This window comes from Grammomys surdaster, unplaced genomic scaffold (genome assembly GCF_004785775.1).
Source record: "Grammomys surdaster isolate TR1022 unplaced genomic scaffold, NIH_TR_1.0 99, whole genome shotgun sequence".
In the NCBI taxonomy this organism is placed as follows: Eukaryota; Metazoa; Chordata; class Mammalia; order Rodentia; family Muridae; genus Grammomys; species Grammomys surdaster.
The window spans coordinates 6090055-6106198 of record NW_021604578.1 but is presented as its reverse complement, the minus strand read 5'-3'; the positions used below and the strand labels follow the sequence as shown (position 1 = coordinate 6106198).

At 42.7% G+C, this 16144-nt stretch overlaps 1 protein-coding gene across 2 annotated transcripts; it reads right to left on the bottom strand.

Annotated features, from left to right (window-relative positions):
* Positions 1-3787: 3787 nt before the first annotated feature.
* Gzmk (granzyme K) lies at positions 3788-15647 on the bottom strand. 2 transcript variants are annotated; one of them, XM_028784146.1, is made up of 5 exons: positions 15274-15645; positions 14875-15022; positions 9367-9517; positions 8336-8605; positions 3788-3808 (listed from the first exon to the last, which is right to left on the bottom strand). In XM_028784146.1, exons 1-5 carry the CDS (start codon positions 15332-15334, stop codon positions 3803-3805), a joined length of 636 nt encoding a protein of 211 aa, XP_028639979.1. In that variant the 5' UTR covers positions 15335-15645; the 3' UTR covers positions 3788-3802. The 2 variants fall into 2 exon arrangements, with proteins under 2 accessions (XP_028639979.1, XP_028639974.1); XM_028784141.1 differs by lacking the exon at positions 3788-3808 and adding an exon at positions 7282-7703 and having other exon boundaries at positions 15274-15647.
* Between the last annotated feature and the right edge of the window lie 497 nt (positions 15648-16144).

Here is a 16144-nt window from a genome sequence, read left to right as displayed (position 1 = left end):
ACACACTTACCATGCACTGTGGCCGTATATTTATCAGTTTGAGATACATTAGCAAAACAGAATACATTCTTCACCTTCTTTACACGTGCACAGTGTGAAGATAATCTCAGTATACAATTTTTTCCCTTTAAGTTGAAAGTGATCACCCTCTTTTGCTTAAAGGAAGCATTCATTTCTTGACTTGGCTTTGGCATATTGAAATTGCCAACATCACTTCATTAATGCACATCGGATCATCACTAGAGAAAATAAAGGGTACCCAAACACAAATACATCAATGCTCTGATGGTCTGATCATGGACATGGCTATCTGCGACTAACAATCAGGTAAAACACAGAGGAGATGCACAAGGAAGCAAGGAGTCAGGTCTTGCTTGCAGATGGAGATCTCATCTTTCCAAGAATGTTACATTTATGCAATTTACAATTTATGAATTATATGTGTCTAAAATTTTCCATTTTAACAGTTTCAGATCATATTTGACCATGGTGAAATGAACCATGGAAACAAAATCAGAGCTAACAATGAAGTACTGGTGTACAGTTCTAAAACATCAGTGGATTAAGTATTTTATTGAAAGAAGTCCTTTGGCATGGAAGGTCATTGGTCATCAGGGTTCTTTCTGCTTTGATGTCAAAAGCATCTGGCTTTAAGTTTGCCTCGTGGTTCATCTTTACTTCTGGAAGGCTAACCATCAACCCTGTAATCCAAGGACTTGGCTTCCTTCTGAGTCATGTCTTTTTAAAGAACCCTTCCTAAAGACTCCAGTCAATCACTTCTTATTGACCACTCCAGACAGGGAGAGAGGCTAGAATGCCATCTTCTGGCCATGTGTATTTGTGGCTTCAAATTTAATTAGAATTTTGTTGTTGCTGCTGCTGTTGTTGTTGCTGCTGCTGTTGTTGTTGCTGCTGTTGTTGCTGCTGCTGTTGTTGCTGCTGCTGTTGTTGTTGCTGCTGCTGTTTTTGTTATCAGGAAAAGATGAGATGCCTGTTGAATAACAAGCCAGTGTTTGTTATGCTGAGTGAGTGAGATAGGCCACAGCAGAGACCAAAGCAAAGCGGTGCAGTGCTACCCAAGGCATGAGCCAAGGCTCTGCTTGTACTGCTGCATCCTGATGCCAACGAAGGCTCATGGGAGTGCCTCCTAGAGGACAAGCAGGCTGCTGGTCTGCTGAAAAGCCTCAGGGGCTTGTGAACTGACCAAAGTTCAAGGCCTAACCTTTAGCGAGGCAGGAAATGAAACTGGATTTTCAGCCCCCAGCATATGAAATTTCAGTCAAATCAGTTCTCAAAATGAAACTCAAGGGTTAGTGAGCTGGCTCTGCACATAAAGGGGGCTTGCTGCCAAGTCTGACAACTAGCACTTCGTTCCCAAGAACCTATACCATAGTGCTGTACTCCCCCAAGCTGTCCTCTGACTCTACATAAGTACTGGAGCATGCATACCCAACTCCACAAATAAATAAATATTTTTTTAAAGAAATGCAAATGATCCCCAACACAGGAGTAAAGTCACCAGTGTAGAAAAGCAGAAAAAATTATTAACTTGCAATGAGAAACAATGAATGAGGGAATGGAAATGTTTACCAGAGTTCTCTCAGAAACACCACAGCAGGTAAAATCAAGTAACCAGTGAGTATGTGACAGAACCAGGTGAAACCAAAGATGAGTCGGGAGGTCCACTCCCTTCCTGGGTGACACCTGTGCTACCTCCTTTTTATTTGATACCCATGGTTGTTCTCCTCCATCCAAATGAGATCCAACAACCTTTGAATATAAACCTTCTATAACTCTGTGTCTCCTCAGAATGTCTTTGCTAACTCTGATCGAGGTTGTAGGGAATGGAAGATGTAACTTCCAGAGAGCAATTTTATTATCAGACTCCAAGTTCTAAGAAGGAAAAGCCACACCATAAGCCCCATATTCTGACTCTAATAGGCTGTTACACAGACATGCATGGTTAAAATCAGAAAAAAAGAAAAGAATGTGATTCCTCCCTGGGAGACCTTATAATTAACGAGCAGGGTTTACCGATTTACAGTTAACTGATCGTTACTGGGCAAACTGTGTCTCAGACCTGAGAGCCAGTACTTCTTACTAACCAGCATTCTTTTTCAGAGAAGAAAGACATCTGGGATTCCACTACTATTATAAAACCATAGTCAGGTAGAAGACATCCAGAGACATGCCTACTGCCTCAAGGTGGTAGGACTCCACTATGATGCACAGGTAGAAAGATGGAGACATGCGAGAGGCCACAGTGATATCCTGACCCATGCTGTTACTGGAGGGACCTTGCTTGGGTCTGTTGCCCTGCAGTCCAGGGGTCTGTTTCGATGTCCATGACCCATGTTACCACCAAAGACCATGTGACCATCCCTGATCTGGGCTATTTCTGGGGGCTATGTTGTTGTCTGAGGCTTGCCCAGAGCTGGCCCTTCCCCTCGCCTGAGCAAAGAGGAAGAGCTGGCCCTGGTGGTGCTGGTGCTGACCAACTCGGCTACCACCCAGGCCCAGATTCAGGGTTTTGAGTTAGCCGACTCCAACATCTACCCCATCTATGAACTGCTGGAGGGCATGAAGGGGATTGGTTCTACAGATCCAAAGCTGCAGGATCTCCACGTCACAGCTTCGGCAGGATAGCCAAGAGGAGTCCCAGTGAGGATTCAGTATGACAGTATTGCAGAAGCCAGAGGCCTTAAACCAGACAAATCACTCATTGCAATGAACATTTGCAAGTAAAGCTGTTTGGGTAAAAGGTAAATAAATACTGTGAGACACACCATAGCTTTCATGGGAGATGTTTTTTTTTTTTCTGTTGTTGTTTTTCATTGTTTTGTTTTTTGTTTGTTTGTTTGTTTGTTTTGTTTTCCTTTGTGGGGATGTTGCAAGGGCAGATATGGAGGGGCAGCAAGATGAGTGGGATTTAGATGCGAAATTCACACACACACACACACACACACACACACACTAAAACAAAACAAAACTCGTGTAGATCTGCTAGCCATCACTCCCCCACAGGGGTCATAATCAGTCCCCTACTCATTTCACAAAGTGTCCCCTTCCTTCTTAAAATGAACCACTTCCTTTGTTTGGGTGAGACACCAATGCTAATATCAATATAAATAGTTGTGAGCCACTTCTCCTAGCTTCTACCTATTCTCTGGGAGCAGAAGGAAAGACGGACAACCCAAGTTCTATTCCCAGAAACCATGTTGTGTGTCTCATAACCACCTGTAACTGTGGCTACAGAAGGACCTGACACTTGGCACCTGAACTCACACCCTCTCCCATAATTGAAATTGAAAATTTATTTTAAAAGAATTAACTTCCATTTCCTGTGTATCAGACAATTCAGAGTTCTGAGGGAGCAACAAATGACTCAGCAAAAAGACCGAAAGAAATTGGCAGTTGATTGGATTTTTTTTTTCAACAGGATGTCAAGCTGTTAACACTTAAACCAAGAGCTGAATATTTCAAGACTCTGGGAGCCCACTTGTCACCCAGCATGTTTGGTGCTCATCATGCAGCATGCTGACATGTCTTCTGAAGTGCATCTCAGCATTCTGGGAAATTCTTCCCTTTAAGGGGCATCTGGATCCTTTGCCGTGGGAAAGGTTGATCACTCTGCCCTCCTTCCCTCCTCACAGTGACTGTTGTAGTCAGCTTGGATGGATTGAAAGACATACTTCAGATTGGATGACTGAATGAGAATTCCTGAAGAGAAGTTGTGTCTGGTTGTGAACAATAGGCTCCTGGGAGGATCGGGTCTGCAGAGACTGATGGTCTGGCTGGAATCTTAGTACTGTGGAGAAACAGGAGTTTTGTAGGTTAGAGGCTAATTCCCTTATCTTGGGATAGTTTTAGCTTCTGGAACAGCCATTCCTTGGCCCATTCTGTAACTAACACCTCATGATAATAAATAAAAATCTCTTAGAATCTACTAAACAATCCAAGAGCTAAGACTGTCATCAGATAGCATCTTGGGCCTGTAAAGCCCCACCCCTGAGCCTTTAAACCCCACCCCTGAGCCTTTAAACCCCACCCCTTGGCCTGTAATCTTCATCCCTGGGCCTGTTAACCCCACCCTCATCTCATTATACCCACTTCTCTCATGTACCCATGGAATTTAGGGTAACCTAACTCTGTGTTCCTGCCCATGGTCACTCATAATGGCTCCAGAATAAACTATCTCTTATTCTATTTAATGATGTGGTTTTTATGTCCATCTCTCTTAAATGATGAAATTTGTTTTTCAAGTTCTGGAGTCTAGGAAGTTCAAGATTGATTTATTTTCTGGGGAAGACTCTCTTCCTGGCTTCTATATGGTCACCTTGTCATTGTGTCCTCATGTGGCCTCAAGGGAAAATTGACTCTCTGACATCAATCTGTTCCTATTAGGCTCCTACCCTAATGGTTATTTAACCCCATTTACTTCTGTGGAGTCTCTTTCTCCACATACAGCTACAGACAATTAGGACATCAGGCCACAGGTTTGAAATAGGAGTGGGGAGTAATTGAGTGCACGGCAGTATTATTTCCCAAAGTCAGAGCTGGATCAGAGGGAAAGCTTTGGAGCAGAGGAGGTCATGTGTCTAGTCTGCTAGCCTACCTGGGGGGATGGGGAGTGCTAGTGTAAGTCCCACTTATTCTGCCCAGCTCATTGGCCGCTAGCATCTTTATTGATAGATCAAGAACCAATTAGGGAACAGGACCTTCAGTGTTCACCCACAGGACCACAGTGTTCCTGATCAACGCATCAGAACCACCTTCCTCTGTGTATGTGTGTGTGTGTGTGTGTGTGTGTGTGTGTGTGATGGTCTCACACACAGAGAGGGGGGTATGCATGTGTACAGTACAAGTATGGGCACATGCACAGGGGCACAGAGGTCAGGGGAGGACTTCATTATCCTTCCTTATGGCTCTCCACTTTCCCTCCTGAGACAGGATCTCTCATTCAATCTGGAACTTACTGTTTTTCATTTGTTCTTGACTAGGCCTTTGGCTAGTAGTCCCCAGTGATCTTGTCTGTCCCACCGATGCTGGGATTACAGGCTCACAAGGCTATGGCCAGCTGTTTATGTGTGTACCAGGGATCTCAGGCCCTCAGGAGCTCAGCAAGTGTTCCTTCCAAGCTGAGCCACCTCCCTGCCCTAGTAAATCTCAAAAGTCTCTGCCTAATTCCCTTAACCAACTTCTGCATTAGTCAGGGTTCTCTAGAGTCACAGAACTTATGAGTAGTTTCTATATAGTAAGAGAATTTGTTGATAACTTGCAGTCTGTAGTTTAACTCCCCAACAATGGCAGCAGTAGCTGTGAGTGGAAGTCCCAGAATCTAGTAGTTGTTCAATCCCACAAGGCAAGCAGGCAAAGAAGAGAGAATCTTCCTTCCAATGTCCTTATATAGGTCTCCAGCAGAAGGTGTGGCCCAGATTAAAGGTGTGTACCACCACACCTGGATCTGGGGATTTCTTTGTCCCCGGTGACCTTGAACTCAGAGATCTCCTTGCCGTAGTCTCCTGGGATTCATAGCCACTATGCCTCAAGATCTCCATGCCAAGATCAAGATCAGAAACTTGTATCTCTCAGCCTCAAGATCTGGATCACAGGTGAGCCTTCTGATTCTGGATTGTAGTTCATTCCAAATATAGTCAAGTTGACAACCAGAAATAGCCACTACAATTCACCCTTTGTCAACTTGACAAAAATAATATCTCATGTCCACATGAAACAATAACAAGTCATGAATATGCCTAACATGATAAAACTATTCCTCATACAATTGCAAATGCATTTGTAAATTTACAATGGGTCAATGTACCTTGGGAACATTCTTTTAGTATCTCAACTTTTATCAATTGATGTTAAAGAAATTGGAAGAAAGACAAATGTGTTCTTAACAAAATAAAACAGAAGCATTCATATTACTTCATAACCCTCATTTCTGCAAATGGTTATGTGGCCTTAGTTGTTATTTATAACTACCTTCCTCTACTACCCATTCTGTATTTCCTCTACCCTCTGCAATCACCTCAGCAGGTCTTGGCTCTTTTCCTGGAGGAGTGACCCATACCTTCATTCCTGATGGGTCTGTGTCCTTTGTCATCCTGCTTGAATTAGGCTGTTGCAGTTTCTCATTGACTTGAATCACAGGACGTGGTAGTACTAAGAGACACCCCAAGGGATCTCCTGCACTCCAGACACAATCCTTCTTACCTCCATTGTGAAGAGGCAATCCAATTTCCCCATGGTAATCTGGATCTAACCTCCTACATGGTGGTGCTGGCTAGTGACTTCTGAGAACTGTGGCAAAAAGCGGAAACAAACAAAAACCCCCATTTCTAAATCCATGTGGGAGAGCAGAATGAGGCCATCTCCTAGAGACAAATGCCCCTAAGTGGGGTTAAAGGGGACCTCAGTATTCTTCCCCACCAGAGTTGTCTTCAATCAGAAATATCACAAGTCCCATCAGTGAGCGATGACAACTCAACACAGCCAAGGTTGTCTTGTGAATTGAACCTTGGTTGTAAGCCGCTAGTTTTCAATGCAGAACTTACTTAACACTTACTGTTGTTTTATTGTAAGACGTCATGAAGGTTACATATTACTAGTTTCTTCTAGATTTTCTAATTTATCAGAATTAATTGAATTTTTTTTTAATTTTTAGACATGATCTTTGTTTGAGGTCCAGGTTGGCCTCAATCTCTAGCTACTTTTGCTAAAGCCTGACCTGTGATGGGATTATAGGCATGCGTCACCATGCCTGGAAAACTAATTTACCTTTACTTGGGAATTTCAGAACCAATTTAAATCTATTCAAACAGAATTTGGGGGCAAAAGGTCAATACAATCTATATTACAAACAGTCTCCTGGTTTTTAGACACTCATACAGTTGGTAGAGATATGGGAAATATGGCAAAGTATCTTCTTAAAATTTTTATTTTTATTATGTTATTTTATTCTCTCTTATTAACATCTGAAAATTACACAAGTTCATGGGAATATAAAATTTCAGTTTCCAAGATGAATAAATTCTGAAGATCTATTGTATATGAGTACCTATAGTTGATGATATTTTATTGGATAACTAAGTATTTTTAAAACACTTAACACTTTAAAAGCACCTTAAAAACTCTACACATAACTTAAAACACCCTAATAGCTTGGGATGATTTGACCTAAATCCCAACCCGAACCTGGTTGGATGAGGTACCATTACTGCCTTGTGTGAATACCTCATTGTCCTTTGAGGAGTATGGATGGAAGCAGGAGAGAGATTGCTTAGTATCCATTAAGACAAGCACAGACTTTCACATTTTATTTAGAATGAAACCAGTGTGATAAAAAGAAATCATTACTACATGTGGAAAAGAAACCATAGCTCCCTAACAAAATAAATTTTTAAGGAACAGAAATACATCCTAGCTGTACGACGCTCTTCCTACAGACAGCTACCTCTGAAGAGGAAGCCAGTCTGCAAGCACATCCTGAAAAAAGAAACAAGTTCCTGGCAGATCTAGGAAAATCTCTTGCAATCTCAATGTGCACTCGATGGGGCAAGCTTGCTTTTGATCCAGGTCTGATATCTCTTAGTCAATAGGGTATAAATTCCAGGCTTGTTGGCGATGCCACATTTATAGCCTTGAGAGACTAAGGCGTAGAAGACACCTTTGCAGATCAAAGGGCCACCAGAGTCACCCTGGAAAAGGAAAATGTGCAGACACTTAGCGACAAGCTGAAGGTAAAGTATCCTAAAGCCATCGTTATTTTCAGGTATTTTTAATGGTCTTTGGTTTCTTTGTGACTTAGAGTACCTAGCAACAGCCTCTTATTCAGAATAGGCTCTCATGTCTGTGTCTGTCTGTCTGTCTGTCTGTCTGTCTGTCTATGAATGCTTCTCTTTGTGTTTGCCTCTCTGTCTATAACTATGAATTTGTCTCTATGTTTTTATGTTTGTTTTTATGTTTCTGTTCTCTCTGCCCTATGTCCATGTATACGTTCCCCTTTGGCGATCAATGAATTCTGAGCTTTACTAGTTAAAAAACAAGTAGGCGTAAAGTTTTAAATTATGCACTGAAATAAAGGAAAACCTCAAAATTGTGAATTTCAGTTTAATACTAGTGGGCTTGGAATCAAATTATCATTGAGATCAGCAGAAAAGAAAAGCAGAAAGCAGTAAATGCTGTGATGGAAGAGGCCATGTCTCTCCCTAATTTTGTCATTCTCATAAAACCGAATTCTGTCATAATTGAAACTCTCATAGAGGAGATGCTGTGGCCTTTTGGTCAAAGAATTGGCTTTCAAATACGAGGACCAGTTAAGGATGCTTACCTTGCAGGAATCCTTTTGGCCTCTGGCATCTCCTGCACATATCATGTCCTTGGTTATAAGAGGTTTGTGGTTGTAGTAGCTTTGGCTGTTGCAACGTTTTCTACTTATTATGGTAACAGTGACTTCTTGAAGGGTATCAGAAGCAATTAACAGATCTGGCTTGGTGGCTCCCCAGCCAGTAACCTGGCATTTGGTTCCATCTCTAATAAAGTTTTTGGATCCCAGGTGAAGCAGTTGGACATGCTTGTTCAGCTCTGCAGCAGTGTGAAGCTAAAGGATAGAAAAATGAGTAAAGTATTCTTCCCCAGCTGTTTCTCTGTAATTAGACTTCATTTGACTGTGCTTTGGTGTGTGGTCCCTCTGCCTCAGGGAGGTGTCCATCCCTCTAAATAATGGTCTGATGCTGTAGTTTTGACTGCTGTTTTTTCTGAATGTGCTTTCCATTCTCCATGGAGATCACTGGTGTTTGGGGAGAGGACCTTATAGAGAAGGAGCTCCACCCCGTCTGGAGCAAACTGGCCTTTGCCCTGCATTGGATGGTTTTCTATGAAATGACATGTATAGGTCATGACTTTGTGGGCTGGGCTGCTTCCTGCTGGGTAGGGCCCTAGAATATGGTCTAGACTACATTTGGACTGGACAAAGTGTGGTCTAGACTGAGTTTTAACTTATTTCTGATTCCCCAAAGTCACTTGGTTGGCTCTTTTACACAAACAACGGTTGTAGTTTTCCGTTGCTAACGTAAAAAGCATTTGGGGGAAAAGCATTTCCAGTGGACCTTTGGGTCTGCTGACATGTTGCTCTTCTATATAGTGAGCGGTAATGTTAGTTTCTCTTGTATAAATATACCTTTGATGCATTTATGGTTTTTTTTTCTTTCAGGAGAGGATATGGGATAACATGAGCCTTCATAGAATATTTCAGTCACCACAAACATGGGAGGGTGCTGCTGAAATGCCTTCGTGTGGTTAATTAACTGAGCAATCCTGTGTGAGAATATGGAACGGACTAAAGGAAGCAAATCGACCTACCTTTATCAGCATGATGTCATGGGATTCGGAACCAAACTGAAATCTTGAGAATGGGATGAATCTTTTAATCTCAAATGTCTGTTTCATGGGCTCGTTCTTTGAAAGAGAATGTGCTCCTAATACCACTGTGGGAGAGTGGCCTTTGGGAAACCTGAAAGGGCAAAGACAACGGAAGTAACACCGGGATGGCTGAACCTTCCAGTCAGAGCAGGAGATGATGGCGAGCCACAGGCATGAAGGACCAAGGGTAGATTCCATGAGGGAGGCTCCAGTGGATCCCATCACCAGTCACTGGCATCTCTGTCCGCGTGCTCTGTTACTAGAACCATCGCATCTTCCCAACAGTGTTAGGTGTTTAAATGACTAAGGTGCAGACATACACAGGCTCATCTGTCTGAGGATTTTCCTTTTAGGCAACCAAGGACATTCGAGTACGTTCATAGCCAGTAGTGAAAATAGAAATGATTTTGTTTGGGGAGTTTTGACAACACGTTTGATCCACTTGCGTGTTATAGATATTTCCTCTTGTAGTGTACTTCCAAAGGCCACTTCAAATACTTTCTGAGAACAGAGAAGGTGCTAAAAATGACTGAGAGATGTAGCCTAGTGGTTGAGTGCTTGTCTACCATGCACAAGGTCTTGTATTCTACACACACACACACACACACACACACACACACACGCGAACAAGAAAAGAAAGAAAGCAACACAGCAGGGCAGTTCCCATCATGAGAAACAAAGGTAGGATTATTACAAATTTTTCTGTAACTCAACTGGTTACATAGTCTTGCCTTGAAATGAAACTCTTATTTTTTTTTTTTTTCGACTGGGAAAGAGATTGAGGCAGGGTACAGCAGAAATACATACACTTATGCACACAGATCTGTATTCTTAAGATGAAAAGGGGGCACAGGAATGTAAAGCAAATGAAAGGGTTGGCTGTCTCAGGTTCTGAGAACGTGCCCAGGCCTGCTCTGGGAGGATATGCACATGGCAGACCTGTGACTGCCTGGAATTACCACTTCTTGGTTTCTACCAAAAGAGCTTATTTGGGGAATTCCAGCTCTATTTGCTGAAAAGTTTGCCTATTGCAAAATCAGAATGGGGATGGAATTTCTCAGGGGATGTGGATTGGATTTCCTAGGATTGATTCAAATTCAAATCCAACATGCCCACTAACCCAAAGCTCTGGAGAGCAGAGGAAATACAAAATCCCTAGGATCAACAGGCTAGCAGGAAAGTGGGTGTGTCTATAACAGCTCTCCCATGGACAGACAGACAGACTGTTAGATGTGAGGTCCAAACATTGCTGGAGAAGGTAGATTCGGATGAAGAGAGACGGCCCAGATTTCTAGTGCTCATTTAGCCGTTACCCAGTTCCTTGACTAGCTGTTGACTTTGAAATGTTTTGGTGAATTTTTGTCTCTGTTGAGACAGGCTAAACCCAAGTAGACCATTATGCTCCTTGAGTTTCAACTGTCCCACCATGCTCAGGTTTTCTGCCCATGGAGTGAATGAAATTACCTGAGTTCTAGAATTCTCTCTTCTTTTTTTTTTTTATTTTGTTGTTTGTTTGTTTATTTGTTTGTTTTGAGAAAGAGTTTTTTGATTTGTTTTTGTTTGGTTTTTTTGTTTTGTTTTGTATTTGAGACTGGGCTTCTCTGTGTAACAGTCTCACTTTGTAGACCAGGCTGGCCTTGAATTCACAGACATCTTCTGACTCTGACTCCTGAGTGCTGGAATTAAAGGAGTGTTCAACACCACTTGGTGATTCTACCTCTTTAAAAAACAAACAAAAAACCTTTTACACACACACACACACACACACATACACACACACTATGGTGTGTGCAGAGGTCAGAGGACAACTTTCGGGAATCAGCTCTCAGATTGTCAGGCAGCATGGTAGTAAGCAAGCACCTTTACTTAATGAGTCCTCTCACTGGATCCATCCCTTTATTTGAGTTTAGCTATGAATTTGCACAGAAGAGAAGAAATGGTGCCAGGCTCATTACTTTGTACATCACAGGGTTTTTTTAGGAGTGGCCTTACACATGTGAAGGGATTCGTATGGAATTTTCTGAGTCCCACCCTGACTGTCCCAAAGCAGAATTACATACAGAGCAGAAGCACAGTATTGCCTGTAGTATGTTTTTCTTTTACTATCTGCTGAAGATGACTGCCAATACTGCCTCAATGGGGCCCAACAATGCTCTTCTTGGTACAAAAGTCCTAGGGGTGCATTTGTCTCATTAGACCTCTAACTGGTTCAAAGTGACCCATCTCACACAGGGAGGATACAGGACCCAAACCCTGGGTTTGTATCCCAAGCTGTTTCTGTGTTGCCTGCCTCCCTCACTCCTTTCTTTGTGTCAAGCTTCTCTGGCTTCTTGCTTCTTTGGCTAGCCTGTCTTGACGTTGAGCAGAACTCCTGGTTGAAGCCGTTCCTGAGGTCTGGCATCAAAGGCAGGGTTCCAATTTCTTGGAATCTCTCTTGGCCCAGACAGAGAAAAGTTGCTGGCTGTCAGAAAGCAAAATACTCCCAGTCTTGTCCCACCATCAATACAAGGGAGAGGACCATCATGTTCATTGCTGGTTATTGCCAAGAAAAGCTACCATGACAATATAGTTGATAACATTTGCTAAGGTCTTGTATTCTGTGCTATACTTTTCATACATTTTACTAAAGCAGAAGCCTACCTGTGAAGATGATCTTCAGTTTACAGACGAGGAAGTGAAGGTTCAGGTAAAATGAACCCAAGAACGTAATAGATGGAGGCTCTGGTATGTATGTCCAGGCAGGGTAAGAGTCCTGATTTGGGCAGGGGATGTGATAGAAGAGTGCTTGCCTAGCAGGCCCAAGGCCTCTTGTTCAATTCGCCAAGGGTTCAAGTACCAGAGCAACAAAACAAAAAACAATTCCGTTAGTTTGCCTTTGAAGCTGGGTGTGTGTGGAAGGGACTCTGGAGAGTTCCTTTGCTCAGGCAGGACAGAGGAAGAAGAGGAAGAGGCAGCACTGGGGTAAGAGGTTTGCTTTTGACCAGTTAAAGTAAATTATGCAAAAGTGGTTTTTTTTTTCTTCGTAATGCGTTTCCTCTGTCTTTCTTTCTCTGTAGACAGAGTCTTGATAGGAGTTCCAGGCTAGCCTTAAATTAAAAATCCTCCTGCCTGGCCTTCAGAGTGCCACCATAGATAACTGGCAAGACACTGACGAAGGGATAAAGTACATGGGTGGAGAGTGAGAGAGAGAACAAGAGAGCGAGAGAGAGAGAGAGAGAGAGAGAGAGAGAGAGAGAGAGAGAGAGAGCAAGTTTAAGAGCGAGAGAGCGAGAGCAAGTGAGAGAGAGAGAGAGAGAGCGAGCGCCATCCTCCCAAATTTGGCTTACTCTGTCACTGTGCTTAAAGGGAGGCCTGGCTTGGTAAACCATTCCCTCAGGAGCCTTTGAGTACATTTGTGGGAAGCCACCATTGAACTGTTTCATAAATATTTTGAATTTCATAAGACTTAATATTTTTCCAAGCAGTGATCTGCCTACATTTTTACACCCAAATCTCCCTCGGAGGAAATTCGATCCACATATTTCAGAGTTGTTTATGTGCCAGCCATTTCAAATAATATTTAGCAACATTTTTTTTTAAAAACTCCAAGGCCTTTTTTTTTTTAAATGCCAAAACCACACTTCAGTTCTCCCTCCCTCCTTCCCCTCTCCTCTTTCTTCCTCCCTCCTTTCCTCCTTCCCTTTTTTCCTCCCTTCCCTTTCCTTTATTATTATTACTTTTTAAACTGTCTTCCTCCCCCAATTTGGGAATATGGTTTTCTTGAGTTGAATCTTCTAGACAAATTCTTAAAAATAACTTAACATTATCACCTTCCTCCTGGGACTTCATGCATCATGTGCACATTTCACACTTAGCCTCAGCCTGAATCCTCTCCTTTGTTTCCGCTTTCCTCCAGCATCTGTGGAGCATTTCTCCGTATTGCTCGCTGTCTGGGGAGCTATGAGTGAGCACATATTTGCAGGGGCACAAACTCTGCCTTGAATGGAATTTTCTAGTGCTGCAGAGAGCAGGACAGAAGTCTGTGTGGGTGGGGGAGGGGTGCAAGGGTGAGTGAGGATATGATGGTGGAATTCAGCAACTCACTCTGTAGGAATAGAAGGGTGTCTTTCTCCCTTCTCAGGCTGCCGAGCTTCCAACATGGTTCCACTAAAAGGGGACAAGCACACACTATCCAAAGCAGGGGGAATCAAGTCACTTGTTTTGTTTAGATGGTATTGATGTCTATATAGCAATCTTTGAAAGCCGTGTGTGTGTGTGTGTGTGTGTGTGCTCACGCACGTGTGTGCATTAATTAAACTGTCTATCAATCCTTGGCTAGTTTGGAGTTCAGTATGTAGACCAGGCTGGGCTTGAATCCACACAGATTGCCTGCCTCTGCTTCCTGAGTACTGGGATTAATGGCATATGCCACCATGCCTGCTTATTTTTTATTGCTTTTATTCACTCTATTTTGTGTGTGAGTATTTTGCTTATATGTATGTTTGTGCACCACATGCATGCATGGTGCATGCAGAGGTCAGAAGAGAACATTGGATGCCTGTAACTAGAGTTGACAGATGGTTGTGAGGCACCATTTGGGTGCTGGGAATCAAACCCTGGTTTTCTGTAAGAGCAGCGAGTGCTCTTAAGCACTGAGCCATCTCTCCAGTCCCTAAGACAAGCTCTTAAGTGAAGGGCTATACTGTTTTAAGGAAAAGAGAAGGTGACCTGGGATCTAAGCTTTAAAAAGCAAATATGGAAACAGAAGGAACAAAATCAGAATACTCAAGTCAATGCCACATCAGGGATCTACTGGCTATCTTTACAGCACGCCAAGGTAGATTTTTATAGTTCACCTTAAGCTGAAAGGGACTTGGAGGTTGTCCTCCATGGTCTGAAAAGCTTCCCTTTAAATATCCCCAAGCCTAATAACCTGCTCTGCTTGCATTTTATAAACCTTCTGTAACTGTGCTCCCCCAACCTCAGGAAGTGGCTGTTTCTTACTGCTATAATTTTTAAAGTGTAGGCCTTGGAATTCTGGAGTGAAGGGTAAGGCTGAGGAAGTAAGGGATCTGCAATTCCATTGCCAGGGCACACACTCATAGTGTCATCTGCAATATACCTCTGCTTACTAAATGTGTCAAATATTCTGAAATAACCTAAGTAGAAACACCAGTTCTTCTCAAAACCCCACCAAATAAGAGATAGCATCTTCCCCTTGCACGCAGGCTTCCTCTCATCAATTTCAGTTGCTTGTGGTCAACTGCTATTGAAAACATTATGTGAAATATTCCAGAGATAAATGATAGACACATTTTAAATTGCATACGAGAGTAGATGGATTTAATTGTCCTTTTATCGCCATTGCTAATCTTACTGTACTTAATTCATTGACTAGACATTATCCTATGCATGTTCTTCATCCTGGACATGGACAACGATGTACATGGAGAAGCACAGGAGACTCACCAAGAGTAGCAGTGGGCAGCTGTCAGCACCCACTGCGGATGGATCAGGACTCCTCCACAAATATGCTTGCTGCGGTACTGGATGGAAGCCATAAATGGCCTGGAATGTGGCTGTACTTCTCTCCCTCCAATGATTTCAGTATGGAAACCTGTAAAAGTAAGCCAAAAGAGTTTACATGATCCAGCAGTGGCATCCAGCTCTCCAGACAGCAGGCACTGTTCTCCTTATCTTCTTTTTCAAGACCAATGAAACAACGGTACTCAACACTTACTATACTTTTCCCGGTTAGCAGTTGTATAAACAGAAACAGGTAAGAGGGAAAACAGTGTTTACAGTGTAACAATGTAATCGCTAAAGAGTCACATGGTTTCACATGAGCCAGGAATACGAGATACTTACACTCTGAAGACATATAAACCCCAGCAGCCAGGAAAACCAGAGCACATGAAGAAAGCTTCATAATTACAGGGCTTTGGTGTTAAAGAGCACGGACGAACTGCTTGCTTCGTGGTTGATGAAGGAGATTCTGAAGATGGGTTTTGGTTCTTGTTGTTCTTGCAAGGTTCTCACCTCACACGTCCCAGACGTTAAGAGTTTTCACACCCAAGGTTCCAAACTATCTATCAGTCTGGGGGGGCAATTTTCGGTGCTGTCAGTGTGCAGTGGAGAACTCATTTCTGGATGAGGGTTCCTGGTACAAATGAAGAAATAAAAATTACTCAAGCCAGGAGACCCCAGTGAATTATAGACAGTTCAAAGCTGTTCTTTGCTCTAAAGCAGTGGCTCTCAGCTTGTGGGTCATGACACCTTTGAGAGACTCATATCAGATGTCCTGCATATCAGATATTTGCACTATGATTCATAGAATAGCAAAATTAAAGTTATGAAGTATCAAAGGAATAATTTTATGGTTGGGGGGTCACCACGACACGAGGAACCGTGTCAAAGGGACGCAGCATCAAGAAGGTTGAGAACCACTGCTCTGAAGCAACACTTACGTTTTCCTCGGCATAAAATGGTGCCTGTCATGCTTATTTCCTCTCCGTGTCTCACTTGGGCATAGACTTATGATGGAGAAGGACAGAGCCTTGTACAGATCCTCATGGCTTTACAGTGTGACTTAGCTGTCACGGGAACGTCATCCAGAGAAACCCATGTGTTTTGTAGCATGCACATTCCTTGTCTTGCCATTTCCTTTAAATGTGACCAGATTTGGTTAAATTTTAGTTACATTTTTTTGAGATTTAATAATGTTATTAAAGAGGAATAT

Bases quoted from the DNA above. Each gene is read 5' to 3' on its own strand.
- Gzmk (XM_028784141.1), bottom strand. From the start codon at position 15,334: ATGAAGCTTTCTTCATGTGCTCTGGTTTTCCTGGCTGCTGGGGTTTAT. The intron at 15,023-15,273 runs GTAAGTATCTCG...TTACTTTTACAG, and splicing joins GGTTTATATGTCTTCAGAGT to GTTTCCATACTGAAATCATT. The intron at 8,606-9,366 runs GTAGGTCGATTT...TCTATCCTTTAG, and splicing joins ATGACATCATGCTGATAAAG to CTTCACACTGCTGCAGAGCT.